At 40.3% G+C, this 14,931-nt stretch overlaps 1 protein-coding gene across 7 annotated transcripts in view; it reads left to right on the top strand.

Annotated features, from left to right (window-relative positions):
* The window catches only part of cux2b (cut-like homeobox 2b), an 87,079-nt gene extending 73,409 nt beyond the window's left edge, over window positions 1-13,670 (top strand). For all 7 annotated transcript variants that reach the window (XM_011479562.4, XM_078952574.1, XM_078952580.1 and 4 more), the window contains 14 exons: window positions 2,388-2,436; window positions 3,089-3,193; window positions 3,641-3,832; window positions 3,919-3,977; window positions 4,057-4,105; window positions 4,280-4,379; window positions 4,593-5,222; window positions 6,364-6,465; window positions 6,631-7,463; window positions 8,473-8,638; window positions 8,784-9,089; window positions 9,170-9,358; window positions 9,438-9,714; window positions 9,830-13,670. In XM_011479562.4, the coding sequence (XP_011477864.1) occupies window positions 2,388-2,436; window positions 3,089-3,193; window positions 3,641-3,832; window positions 3,919-3,977; window positions 4,057-4,105; window positions 4,280-4,379; window positions 4,593-5,222; window positions 6,364-6,465; window positions 6,631-7,463; window positions 8,473-8,638; window positions 8,784-9,089; window positions 9,170-9,358; window positions 9,438-9,714; window positions 9,830-10,643 (3,871 nt within the window). In that variant the 3' untranslated portion in view covers window positions 10,644-13,670. The remainder of the gene's footprint in view (window positions 1-2,387; window positions 2,437-3,088; window positions 3,194-3,640; window positions 3,833-3,918; window positions 3,978-4,056; window positions 4,106-4,279; window positions 4,380-4,592; window positions 5,223-6,363; window positions 6,466-6,630; window positions 7,464-8,472; window positions 8,639-8,783; window positions 9,090-9,169; window positions 9,359-9,437; window positions 9,715-9,829) is intronic.
* The last annotated feature ends 1,261 nt before the right edge of the window (window positions 13,671-14,931 follow it).

Raw genomic sequence — 14,931 nt, 5'->3', positions numbered from 1 at the left:
ATGCTGGATGCCCATCCTAACAAAACCTTGTATTTTATCTGGGCTGTGGCCCCCTTGTGGCTACATTGTTAGGCAGTAGCGTGTAGTGTCTTGCCCAAGGACCCACACTAGATGCAGCTCTCCCTGGGAATCAAACCCCGGTTTCCTGCGGAAAATAACATAATCCTACAGAAAATAAAAAGCATTGATGGATCTTTGAGAAAAGCCTGTTTGAAGATTAAAAGTTAGGAGGATAGAAGACGAAATGAATAAGAGTTGACTATTATTTAAAAAAATCAAATACTTTTTATTCACATTTTAAAGTAAAAATACATTAAAAAACTACTAGGTTGTATTTCTGTTTTTATTCTGGATATGTGTCGGTTAACGTTTGAAATTCAATTATGGATGGTTATTATATTTTTGTGACATTCCTCACTGTCGCTGTCAGTATAGTCATGCCATAAATGGAAGTTACAGTGTAAAATAGTCTTTGACTGCATATTTTCATTAGGTGTGCTTAAATCTCATAATACTAGAAAACGTGATGGACGTAAATAAAAACATTTGACTGCTAAGCGTGAAAAAGACTTGACTTTGATTATCATTAAAAAGTATTTTGTTGAAATAGCAGCAAGTACAAAGAGGCAAAATTTGTTTCCATCCAAGTTATAGTTAGTTATTATAATAAAACGTTTTAGACAGACTTAATGTGGCTGATCTTTACAGTTATCTATGTGAGATTCTTGTCCTCTTGTAGATCAGAAAGGACCTGATAGAAGTTGAGCCTGCAAATCAATAAACTGTTGGCTGTTGTCTTAGTTGTACCTAGAAATGATTATGCAAGGCATTTGGTAAAATCCAGCTGTATCTTTAGAGTAACATCACTCCAGATGTAACAGCTAATACTGATGCATGAAAAGACAGTGAAAAGAGTTCTTAAATTAGAGAATACTATAATTTTATTTATATTTTGTTTGTATTTGGATTAAAATAATTGCATTGATAAACCTGCGGTGAGATTTGACCTCAAATTGACTGTATATGATAACTGGACTGAGTGACCCCTCCCCCTATACTTTCCAAATAGGAAGTACCCGCTGGCTCCAAGAATCCATAATCTCATAGACTTCTATAGAGAAAAAAACAGCTGTTACTCAGTCATTTTGTCAGAATAGCCATTCTTGCTCTGACACCTTTTTCAACATGTTCTTGCTAGTCCCCTTTTATTCACAACTTGCTTTCTATAAAAGCAAGTTGATCAAGGTATAAACTGGCCAATAAGATGCCTCAAAAAAAGTATGTGGTTCCTGCTGGCCACTTTGGACCAATCACTGCAAGTGATAACATCCGGCTTCAGCATGGCAGCGTCCATATCGCAAAAAAATGACAACCGAATTGACTTCATTTTGTTGGAACCGGAAGTATCCGTTTTCTATGGATGATGTCACACTCACTCGATCCAGTTCTCGCTAGCTAGATGGACATTTTGAACATTTTCCTACACAGCAAATAAACCAAAAATTATTAACGCGTAAAACTGATTTTTTTTTTACAGGTGTTCTAAGAATGAAAATGACAAAAGTAATTGAGCTGAAAGGCTACGTCACGTCAAAAAAGTTGTACAACACCCATCCTGGTTACGACATGGTTGTTGTTTTTTTGGGGGGGGGGCTGTTTTAAACGTTCGTGGGATAAGGCGATTGTCTGCAACCTTTCCCAGCAAGATTACCTTAATTAAAAATGGAATAAAAGCCAAGTCAAATAGTATTTTCTATGATTATGACTTTGAGGGACATCATCATTTTTCTCCTCTTACAATAGAATAAAAACATAAATTCCATTTTTCATCTATAAATGCAATTCTAAACTTTAAATCTTTACTTCTGAACACCAGCTAGCTAGACAGGAGATATGAATATTTGCTTTAAGCTTAATCTAATGATAAACTTCTCTGTTGGTAGATTAAACATTTTTCCATTATTTGTTAGTTATCTGACATCTGAAAATAGAAACATAAATAATACAACATAAAAACTATAACCAAAACTAAAAAAAAACATTATTTACTCAAATCAATTGCCTTTTTCTTCAAATCTGCATGTGGCTCTGGAGCCTCAGGATGCAAATCCCTGGTTTAAGCTTTATTATGTCATTTTAATTTTTCAAAAAGTGTAACTGTACCTTGTAGGTTTGGGCAGAATGTTAAAACATTTGATTTCCAGGTTTATCAGCTTTTTTCTCAATAAAACTGACAAACAAGGTTAGGACTTCTATTTTATTTTTGGGATCATTGTTTTAAGATTTTGTATTCACCACAATATAATTTTTTGTAGTAAATGTATTGAAAAGGGAGACTCTCAGATCTCCTCATTAATCTTCTTGTTGCGTGTATGTGTTTTTTCCAGGGCTGCTGAAATCGATGCCATGATGGCAAACCTTGAGAAGGCAAGCCAGGTGAGTGCAGTCCTGTTGTGCATTTCTCTGATTGAGAAGCTCCTTCGTTAACTTAATCACTACTGTAATCAAGCTTTGCCTTTAATTAGACACGTCCTTGCCCCTCCTCTTTCCTATTCTTCCTCCCTTTCCCCGATTGTGTTATTAGTGAGTGTAAACTGGAGGCCCTGTTGGTGGGCGCCATACAGCAGCACGGCTCCACTCAGCTGAGATCAGAAGATTATTTAGCATTGTTTGTGCCAGAGAACTGAATACTGGGCTTTTGAGTTTTTTCATTGCCTTGATTGCTTTGTCTTCTGTTGATAGATCTTTCTTCTTCTTCTTCTTCTTTAAAGTCTTCTCTCTCTCACGCTCCTTCTCTCACTCTGCCAGCAGCTCCCAGATAAATGCTCTCAAAATGAATCATTACTTAGTAGGCCGGGTGTGACAGAGCAGGTAAACAGTTTGGGGAATAAAGTGGGCTGACTAAACAGCCCCTTCAGCAGCATAAAGCGGTGGCTGCACTCATCTGCTTGCACTCCTGCTCAGGTTTCCTCCCAGCTCTGAATTTCAAGATCTTTGATTTATGTTTCTGCTTTGGACTTCATCATCTCATTAGCCAACTGATATGGATGGTGTATGTAAACTGTAAAGCTGGTATACCTGTTTACAGAGAGCAGAAGTGGCCCAGAGGGAAGTGGAAAGGCTTAAGGAGCAGTTAGCCAGCGGTTCTGGTGCCACTGCAGCCAGCTGCCTACCAGAAGAGGGAGCCAGCAGGGTGAGAACAATGCTGTCTAAGGATGCAGATATTTATTTATAATTGGTGTTTTTTTTTTTTAAACTTCAGTGAAAAATATTTTCTGCTTTGGTCGCTTTCTTTCAGTTTCTTCAATAGTTTTAGACTGCAGGTGCTGCATTTTTATTATTTTCAATAAAGTCATTTATTAAAAGGAGACTTGCCCTTCTTTTGCTGTTTAGCCCCCAAGGACCACATAGAACTTTGCTTTTCTGCTTATTAAAACAGGTTTAAAGTGTGTGAATGCGTCAAAACCTCCTAAAATAAAATAAAAATTAAAAAAGAGCCTGACACGAACAAAGAAAATGCTTGATTTAAATCCAACTGTAGGATTATTGATCCTGAAATGTTTTTAAAATGTATTCTTTTTTTTCTGATGACTGTTTCTAGTCCCTGTCTCATTCTCTGTCCTCCTTCCACCTCTGCCAGGCTAAGAACGGCAAGGTCGACACATTGCCTTCCCAGCTGGAGGCCACTTTGTTGGCCAAAGACCGCGAAAACCTCAGACTTCTTGAAAATATTCAAAGGCTGCAATTTGCACTACAGGAAGTTCAGGAAACCTCGGCCAATCAGATATTGGAGCTTGAGCGGCAGCTGGCGTACAAGACAGAAGCTATTGAGGTGTGGACCAACTCATCTGTCATCATAATGTGATCATGACCACGCTTGTTTGTATCACCTAAAGCAAATTTTTTCCCCCACATCAGAGATTAGAGGCTAAACTACAATCCCAGATGGACTATGAAGAGATTAAAACTGAACTCAGGTGAGAAGACGATCTGTATTACCCTAAAAAGTGGCAATATGTTTGTATATACAAATATCTAACATTTATTTCTGTACAGCATCCTAAAAGTTCTGAAACTGGCTTCTGCAAACGGCAGCTCGTCCCAGGTATTTAACTTTTGTTGACACAGCAGTTTGAAAAAAAACCCAGAGACCTTTGGTTTCTTCTTGATGTTTTTGATAGTGTCACATAATGCTTTACTGATCCATCACCTATTATGAGATTAATGATATCCACTGTAATTGATTAATCTGATTTTAACAGCCTATGTGTATTTATAGGATTCTGCCAAAGCTGCTGAAGCTCTTCTGCTGGATAAAGAGGCCTTTCTTCCATCTCACAAGTACTTACTGGAGAAGACCAGAGTATTGCACAGCAATGGTATACAGTTCATGTCTCTCTTGTGTCAGTTTCTTTAGTACAATATGATGATTATTTGGTATTTAGTGGTTAACATCTGTCCATTATGGAGTGGAACTTTCCAGCTCTATTTAGTTAGAACTTTTAAAACAAAAAGAGCAGGTTATTAGTTCATAGGATATCTATTATTTGAAGAAGGGCACACCAACTATGTCGACTGTTTTGTACCATCAGGTAGTGACCACTCCGAGGAAGTGGGAAGAGAGATGGGCAGGCCACCTGGCTCTCACTCTTCTTCCTCTCAGGCAGACAGTCGTGCCTCCCCCAGCCCAGGTCTTCCCCCCCTGGACGGCTCCTCTTCCAGCCACGATCTCCCCCGCCCTTTCTCTGTGTCGCCGTGCTCTGGGGACCGACTGTCAGGGGACCACATTCTTCACAAGCAGCTCCTCTCTCCGCATTTCAAAAAGGATGGCCTCATGGCTTTCCCCACCGCACTCTATGCAGCCAAAGTTGCACTCATGTCAGCCACTCAAGGGTCCGCAGGTGTGGGCAGCGGCGACGCCAGCCTGCCAAGTGACCAGTCAGAAAGTGGCAGCTCCACTGCAGGAGATGACGACCAACTGGACACAGCAGAGATTGCCTTTCAGGTGAAAGAGCAGCTGCTGAAGCATAACATTGGCCAGCGAGTGTTTGGCCACTACGTGCTGGGTCTCTCTCAGGGCTCAGTCAGTGAAATCCTGGCAAGACCCAAGCCCTGGAGGAAACTAACAGTCAAAGGGAAAGAACCTTTTATCAAGATGAAGCAGTTCCTCTCTGATGAACAGAACATTCTGGCCCTCAGAACAATCCAGGTCAGACAAAGAGGTAGGTTAAAAAGACTCAGAAGAACATTCAAAAATAAAGAAATATCACAAAAACACCTAAAAATATGTTTTTACAAGGGGTGTATCGATTCATTTCAACCACTTGATTCATATCACAATTTGTGGTTGACAAAACAATTTATTTACTATTTTGGTTCATATAATTGATTCGATTCACCTAAAATCGATCCGGGACATCTTTAGCCAAAACTTTAGCAAGTGTGACTCAGAGATAAATACTTGGGTCCTGAACAGCGCAGGGGAGGTTTTCCAGATTCCTTGTATTTCTTACAAGATAATCAAGTGTAAATTAATTATGTGTACAAGCAAACAAGTAAAAAAGAATTAACGTCACATCCATTCATTTTTAGTTTCATGAGTCAGCCCACTGCTGTTTTCCACATCAAAATAGTATAAATAGAATGTTTTAGTAAAATAAACCTATTGTGCCTCAATCCAAATGGTACTTTCCAGTATTGATTTATTTCATTTTGAACAATTTATAACAGTATTTGTTAATTTTGAACTTACCTCAGACAAATTGATCTGGTTGGATCGTAGGAATATAAACTGATTAAACCCTTAGTTTTTCCCTTGTTGTTAAAAAACATTTCAAGAAGGTCATTTTGAGTATTTTGTTCATGTTCTGTCTCACCTTGAAACACTTTAAAATAAAAGTTTGCACTTTTTTATCTTAAAAGGACCATAGCCAATTTAATCATTATAGTTTTTCATATTTGGAAAAGAAATACACTTGCACAGGAGCTGCTGTGTATGGCCAAAAGTACCAGAACATGGACGCTGTGAAACAACAGGGCTTGTGTGCTTATGCAACGATGCCTCTTGGTGGTTAAACCCTCAGACCTGTGTGTCTTTAGACCTCTGATTCCACTTGGACCACATCCTTGACTTCTTAACAGCTTCCTCTGCCATGTTTATGGTTTTCCTTTAAAACATTGTTTTTTCCCTAGATTCGCAGCTTTTTGAAAGTTGAGCTTTCCGTACACTGCAACCTCAGACAGCAAACGCTCAAAGGCAGCCATTGATCTAGCAGTCAAAAGCAAAGCCTTGGAACTGCTCTCTGATCAACCATCCCACTCAACCCCCTTCCCTCTCTCTCTTTCGGTTACCCTCTGTGGCAGGGAGCATCACTCCACGCATCCGAACTCCTGAAACTGGGTCAGACGACGCCATTAGGAACATCCTAGAACAGGCCAAGAAGGAGATCCAGTCTCAGAGGGGAGGTGAGGATGAAGCTGCAAGTCATAAACATACTTGAAGGCTATATTTATAGAGCTTTACTTCAACCTGACAGTGAATTTGAGCGTGTATTTTTATCATTGCTTAAATGCATCTCGGTTGGAAAGGTGACTTTAAGAGGTTTTTTAAGGATGGATTTTTTTTTTTAGGTGATGGCAGGTCCTCTTTGCACACCTCATCTGGCAGGAACAGCAACGGCGCAGGAAGCAGCTCAGATGAAACCATTAAGAACATTTTAGAACAGGCTAGAAGGGAGATGGAGGCTCAGCAGCAGGCCTTGATGGAGATGGAGGCCTGTGGAAGGGCCTCCAACAACAGTTCAGGAATCCAAGTAGAACGTCTGGGGCCACCGGAGCGATCCAGGGTTTTCCCTTTACCCATCTCTGTCAAACAGGAGGAAGGGGGCTGTGTTACAGTGTGCATGGCCAACTCCATCAGCAGCCCCCAAACACCTCTCAGCGTTCTTTCCCCAGCTGCTTTTGTTCAGAACATCATCCGTAAAGTTAAGTCTGAAATCGGTGAAGCAGGAACATACTTTGATCAACACTGGTCTCAGGAGCGGGGGTCCATGGTCCTCGGTGGAGGGAATGGCTCCCAGCCCTATAGTTCTGTGTCTCCCTCTCTTTCCTCCTCTTCCTCCGGGCCTCCTGCCATGACCCGGCCCTGGCCACGCCTTGAGAACGGCGAGGGCCTTCCCAACAGTGAGGAGGCCTCAGCTGCGGAGGATGAGCTGGGCCGGCCAGTGGAGGTGGAGGTGAAGGTGGAGTCGGACACCTCAGTGAGCGGGGAGTCCCCGGGCCCTGGACGCCTTTCCTACTACCCCGCATATATTCCTCGTGCACTGAAGCCCACCGTGCCCCCGCTGACCCCAGAGCAGTATGAGATGTACATGTATCGGGAGGTGGACACTATAGAGCTGACCCGGCAGGTGAAGGAGAAGCTAGCCAAGAATGGCATTTGCCAAAGGATCTTTGGTGAAAAGGTGAGCAGCTGCTTTTTGACTCCTTTTAGGTACCACAGTCAATAAACCCCCACCAAAAAATAATGAATATTATATTTTGTGATCAGTTTAGCAGCATAAACTGTACTTCTAAGCAGCAACAGATTCAACATAGGTGCTGTGCAGGTTCCTGCTATCCATGGTTTAAAATTGTGTCATTTGTTAAGATGAAATATATCTAAGGGATTTTCCAAGGTAAAATGAATCATCGCAAAAAAAAGTCAGTTTCCTTTTACTCTTAAAAGGTTCAAATATTTAGTTGCAGCATCTGACAGTTTAGACATTTTTTTTTCTTAAAGCCTTACAGCTCTTAAGTGGGACCTTAGTGGATTCTGCTTTACTAAGCCTCCTTTGTACTCCAGCTTTCATTTCTCCTGATATCTGGGCCATTAGCATTGGTTTAGCTGAGAGGCCTGTGTTTGGATGAGTGGTTATTTGTTCCCTGAGAGAGCTTAAGGCACAATGCTTAGGTTTTATCATAAGACGTTATTTTCCACATAGATAGCTCCTGCTGTACTTCAACACACATTTGTCTAGGTTGAAGGAAATTAACAACCTTTCTTTACTGCACCATATTTAAGTTGATTGAAGAATTAAAAAAAATAAGAAAAGAAAAACCTGCTCCACTTAATAAATTAGTCAAACTTGTTTGAAGACAATGAAAGATTAGTTAAGTAATTAAATGTGTTTTTTTTTACATATTATGTTTTATTTAGAATAAAAAAATGAAAACATAAACTGCACTAAAAGTGGCAACATAAACGTGAAAGTTATAGAAATATCTTTCTGAACTTTTTTCTTCAAACCAATCTTTTCTATATGTGATGTGCCGTCTCCCTCTAGTGGCCGCTTTGTAAAATGACCACTTCTGTTATTGAAAAACTATATTTTGGTTAAAAGGGCAAAAGCTCTTTTCTGCTCTTTTTCTGTCAGCAGTGCACTGAAAGTCCAAAATGTTTACATGATATATAACGCTTACCGCACTGCACAGGTGCTAGGGCTCTCTCAGGGCAGCGTCAGTGACATGCTGTCTCGACCCAAACCCTGGAGCAAGCTGACCCAGAAAGGCAGGGAGCCCTTCATCCGCATGCAGCTGTGGTTGCTCGATCAGCTCGGCCAGAGCCTCAGTCAACCCACAAACCAAAGCCACACTCAGGGTGAGGCTGAATTTTACTAAACATTTTCCCTTCTTCAGAGAACCACCTTGCTTTGCACTGTCTTGCCAAATGTAGTCAAATGCATCACTTGAAAAATAAAATTGACTAAGGGGATTAGAAACTGACCAAAAATTCCCGATTTCAGATAAAAGCCCAGTGACAGCCCAGGCATCACCTTCCCCACCTCCTAGCCCAGCAGAGAGCCACCCAAGTCCTCTAGCGGAGCCTGCAAGTCTCTCTCTGGAGAGCAGCAAAGAGAACCAGCAGCCAGATAGTCTAGTAATTGGGTTGCCCACCCACCCAGAGGGAGGGAAGTCCACCTCAAGTCTCATGACACTACATCAGCCCACAAACCCACTAGGAATTCAAGAGCTGGTGGCCATGTCCCCAGAGCTGGACACTTATGCCATCACCAAGAAGGTCAAGGAGGTGCTAACAGACAACAACCTGGGTGAGTCTTACTTGCACTTTTGAGCTAAGATGACATCCACATGAATGCAGTCACACACATGTTGTGTTTGTTTGCCACAGGCCAGCGCCTTTTTGGAGAAACCATCCTGGGTCTAACTCAAGGTTCAGTGTCCGACCTGCTCTCCAGGCCCAAACCTTGGCACAAACTCAGCCTAAAAGGCAGAGAACCGTTTGTCCGCATGCAGCTTTGGCTCAACGATCCCCACAATGTAGACAAACTGAGGGCCATGAAGAAGATGGAAAAGAAAGGTGAACACACAGTACAAGTTGAATGTGATAAGGTACGATTTGTGCTATAATCTTTTTTGGATATGTGTTTGCTCTTTAGCTTATCTAAAGAGACGGTACGGGCTGCTGAGTACCGGCTCTGACAGTGACTCGCCCAGCACTCGTTCGGAGTGTGTGAGTCCAGCCTCAGCTTCTCTGGACTTGTGCCCGTTCAACCAGGTGAAGAAACCGCGGGTGGTGCTTGGAGCTGAAGAGAAAGAGGCCCTGAGGAAAGCCTATCTGCTGGAGCCCTATCCCTCTCAAAACACCATTGAGATGTTGGCTTCACAGCTCAGTCTAAAAACCAACACTGTTATCAACTGGTTCCACAACTACAGGCTAGTCCAATTTCCCTTTGTGTCAAGAATTAAAGCTTATTTAACTTCTTATTTGACTTTTTTTGCTGATTGAGTTCAGTTTAGCTAAATATCTAACAACAGTATTTGCATGCAGGTCCCGGATGCGACGGGAGGTCCTGATGGAGGGTCTTCCAGACAATGACACAGATGTTGAACACCACAGCTATTCCCCCTCAGTGACAAGGAGCCCTCACTCTGATGGGGAGGAGAAGAGGCTTCAGCAGCCCCCAGCACGCACGCCCTTAATCTTAAATCCCTGCACCAACGCTGGATCCCCTCATGTCAAACAGGAGGCAGCAGAAGGGGAAGACAATAGAGAAGGGGAAGAGGCTGGCTTGATGAAGCTATCAAGAGAACAGCGTTTTTCCTCAGCAGTGTCACTCCCTCTGTTAAAGACTGAGCATGAGCACTCCATTACTGACTGTTGTGAGGCCAACTTGGCTGGCCAAAGCCTGAAGCAGGAAGACGGGGTGAGCAGTCCGGTTCAGGGGCTCTACCCTAGTGCTGTTTCCGTGGATGGTCCTCAAAGAGCTAAGCAAGCTAGGCAAGAAGGAGAAGAATCTGTGAAGCCAAGTGTTGATCCAGTCAGCTTCAAAGCTTCATCAGAACCCTGCCGGAGCAGCCTAGAAGTTTCCCTCAACTCCCCCTCTGCTGCGTCGTCACCCGGACTCATGATGTCCGTCTCTCCCATTCCTTCATCGTCGGCTCCCATATCACCTTCGCTGCCCAACCCTCCATCAACAAGCACCAATCCTAGCCAGGACACAAGCCCAATCCCCTCCTTCCAAGGCCCCAAACTCAACAGAAGCACTCAGAGACGCAATGAGAAAATGGCCAATCTCAATAACATCATTCACAGGCTGGAGAAAGCAGCCAATCGAGAAGAAACGTTGGAGTGGGAGTTTTAAATTCTTTGTGTCTGTTCTGTGTCTAGACCTTCGTGGCACGCAAGCAGTTGAGGTGGACATTTTAAGGAGGCTGGCTCTTGAAGAGACCTCAGATCGATCGGTCGCTGGAAACACAAAGCGAAACATGACGCTGAATTCACCAGAAGAACTTAAAAATTGAAAATATAATTTATAAAAGCGTATTTGCTTTTTTTTTTTGATAATGGGTACTACTCCGAAATATATTGGACAGCAGTAGCTGTTGTTTTACGTACTAGACTTGACATGAAGACTTTTACAGCTATGGTGTCATAAAATGTACACTGGAGTTCTGTAGATTGCCACTGGGTGAGATTAAAAAAAGACCCCTGTCTTAAGCCATTAAAAGCACTATAACTATTTGAAAAGGGACTCTGACCAAATTTGCTACTTTTTGAATAGTAATTTTTCAACATTTGTCTGTGAGACCGGACAGTTTAAGTCAAGTAACATGAAATCTTATTACTGACTGAGGGATAGTCCTTTAAGACTCTAAATATACAACATCCTGTATGTACTTAGTTTCTTGGTAATATGTTTTAAAATCTTTGTAACTCACACTTATAAAATGTGGTTGTACATGTTGTAGGGTTGTCTGCAATAGCCTTCTCTAAACCTGATGTAGCATGGTACTCACCTGACCCTGTTATTCTCTGTAGTTAGTCATCTGTGATAATACACAAGGAAAAAAAGTTGAAAACCTTAAAAAACAAAACAAAAAAAAAACATAATTTTAAATTTAGTACTTCTATACTTTAAGTATTTTTTGGGTTATTTCTTCAATAATTGTCCAGGTTTACACTTTAGGGCCCTTATGCTTTTGGTGGAAAGTGAAAGTTTCACTTTACATGAGCACAGTTTACCTGTCTTTTTATTTTATTTGGTCAAACTTACCTCTTTAAGGCACTGGTTCTCAGACTGTATTGGGCCAAGACTCTTGGTATACCTCAGATTTTGTTAACGCACATCATGCTTTGACCACACATTTCCTTCTTTTACCTAAAACTCTTCCTGGATTTCTTCGATTTGGCCGAAGTGAAGTCTTTTCACATGACACTTCCGCTCTCAGATCAATCGTAAAGCAAGACGAGTGGTTTTTCTTAGCAAAATTGTAGTCTTTATATTTTAAAAAACAGTCGCTGTTTGCAGATACGAGAAGGTAATGGTTCCTTGGTGCAGTGTGTTTGTGACCCTTTTCACTAGGTATCACCTGATTGACCCCTCAGAATGTGTCATTTATCGTGACATAAATAAACTGCCCTGGAAATAACACCTCATCTTCCAAGAGCTGAAAAGGGATTTAGGTCATTAAGTGTGTTGTGTTGAAAAGCATGGCACATCTACAATCCCTCATCAAAATGAAAACACTCTATCAGTATGTATACTATATTCAAGAGCGCCCTGTCATATCTTGGACCACTTGTGTACTTGTGTCTGTAGCTGTTTCTTTGTCATGCTTGCAGAACGTTCTGTTGTACTTTGCATTTTATATTTCATACTCAAAACAGCTAACTAGATATTCAATACCTCGTGTATGAAGTACTTGCAGCACTTAGATTTTGATAATTGTGAGGACTCAAAAAAAAAGAAAAAAAGGCAAATATCAACATTATCTTAACGTAGTGTCAACAAGTCTTTGCCTTTGATGTATTGTTGCAGTTGGTAGAAAACACTTGCACATGTCTACATAGTTCAGAGGACTTGGATTGTATTATGTAGAGAAATATATAACACAATTATTAAAACAAATGTCTTACATTCTTGGGACAAAATGTGCGGCTTATATTAAAATAGAGTGTACAGATTTAATAAACCAAACCCATTTAAGCCAGTTGGGGTCTGGCAGGCTTGCCCATGTTTTAGAACTTCTCTCAGGGTAGTCTTGCTTTTTAAAGCTTTATTGAAACAGTCACTAGTCAGCAGTGATGGGTATGAGAAATGTGTGGTGGAAACAATGACTCTCTAATGCTGTATATTAACTGATGATGTGGAAGTTGAATAGTTATTGAAATTCAATATTTCACACTAAATGCTGGTTACCTAAAGATTTGTTGCCATTTTTTTTCCTTTTCAGGGCACAGGTGTTCCAAAGTACAGTGCAGAAATCCCTAGAAGATGCTGACGAGTGAAATCTTTTTTTTAGATCGGTAGTCTTGCTCGGTAAAACACTGTTCTTGTTTTCTCTGTGATAAAAAGATGATTTACTGCAGGTTTTCTTACTACCATATTTTGTGCATAATATACTGTATGGTTACTGGCATTTTCTTATGTAAAAATGCGTAAGTGGAAAAAAAAAAGAATTGTATTTACCTTGACCATTTTCTTCTCATGTAAAGCTCATCTCATTGTTCTGCATGCAATCTATTCTGGTCATTTATGAAAGAATAGACTGATTTTTTGTAATACTGTTCTTGCACAGGGACGTTTAATCTGCACTTAAGGTCTTCTTGCATTAGTGAAGTCCATGCATGGTGCAGTTGATAGATATGGCTCTCACAAAGTCACGATTCCAGTAAAACAGGAACTCTAGAACAACCTTGTAAACTTTGCTTCCAGGTTAATGTTTAAATCAAGATTATTTAGTGCCATATCGTATGCCTCATACATTTTTTTTTTGTGTGTTACAATGTGGTATGACAGGTTTTTGGACCCTTTTGTAAACCAACTCAGATAAAGCAAAGCTTTTGTTTTTTAAAAAAAAAATATATTTATGATTTCTTCAATTTTTCTTTATCTTATAATTGACATTTAGTCACTAAATCATGAAGTATCTTTTCACCAAAATATGATTAACTGTGTTAAAAAGTTGTGCATTTTTTTCAAATCTGGCACCAGGGTGCAAATGATTAGTTATTTGACGTGAGCTGAGAGCCGGTAAAGAAGTGCCCTGCAGTTTCCAAGAACTTTGTAATGCCTCACATTTACAAATGTAATGGATTAAAGTCTGCCAAGCATCATGGAAGTTAAATTACATATGTAAGCCATCAGTCAATACATATTTGTTTAAGACCTTGCTGTTTTGTGTTTTCATTTATTTACACAGACGTGGGTGTCCTTTAGCAAAAAGCAGTGCACCTGAAGTTTATTTTATTAAGCGTTCCCAGTGGTCTGTAATTATGATTATTTAAATAAAAGTATAGCAAGTATAGGCAACAATAGACCAGTGTTTTTCAACCAGTGTGTGTCCAAAGAGATGGTGAGGTGTGCCACAGGAAATTACTCATTTTCACTGAGCTAAAAGCATTTACCATCACCAGAATATCAACTCTACCACAATCAAAAAAGGCTCAAGTTTCACACTAAGTAGTTTGCCAATAGCTTTCTGGAGCTCTTCAAAAACAAATTAGCGTTTAGAAAGAATGTCATTTTATTTGGTTTCTGTGAGGTTACATAGTGAGGTTACATAGGACAGGACAGAAACAAGAACTACCTGGGTAAAGTTTTAAACTAATTTAGTTGAAAATTATTATTGAAAACTATTGCAACTTTTAGGAAAACCAGCTGTTACTTCAAATTTTTTGTGCCTCAATTTTATTTAAAATTTCATGCAAGATCAAGGACGGACATCAATACAGAATTTCACTTTTTTGGGTGCTGGTCTGCTGTTTTATGTTTGTCAATGAAAAAGTCTACCTTGGTTCCAAAAAGGTTAAAAACACTTCTGTAGAACTTGTACATGTAGTGTTGGAAATATATTACTTAAATACTTCCTCAGACTAAACTGGAATATTTTAAAGACACACTCTGATCATGTTTTGATCTGTTGTAAAAGCGTTGGTCTGTGATTATGATTATACCATTGTATTTCAAAATCAAAAAAATGGTGTTGTTTTCAAGGACAAAGTTTCTGCAGAGTGGCAAGTGCAGAAAGGTGGCTCTGAGTTGTGGTTGGCGCAGAGTAAGCTTACTCCAACTTCCCATGATCCATTACTTTACACCCTGTCCTGCAAGCATGCAGCCCCTCACACCCTCAACCCAACATTACCGGTACAAATAAATTAATTAATAAAAATAATAAAATAAAAATAGGCGAGCACTATTGGAGCTACACAGGTGTATAGTTTAGAGACAGATTGCAGCTCAGACGAGTAAAACAAAGATGCACATGGATCTATTTGTCTGAGAGTGGATGCATCAGAACAGAGCGGAGCAAGATGCCTTTGTAGGTTCTACATTACTTCTACAAGTTTTTTCCAACTTCATTTTTTCATCTGCTCCTTTTTCTCAATGATTTGAATAAAGAAATACTCAGAAATAAAACATTAGGTTT

This window comes from Oryzias latipes, chromosome 9 (genome assembly GCF_053564925.1).
Source record: "Oryzias latipes strain Hd-rR chromosome 9, Olatipes_Hd-rR_3.1".
NCBI classification, from domain to species: domain Eukaryota; kingdom Metazoa; phylum Chordata; class Actinopteri; order Beloniformes; family Adrianichthyidae; genus Oryzias; species Oryzias latipes.
Note: the sequence above shows the minus strand (reverse complement) of the source record. Positions and strands in the feature narration are given on the sequence as shown.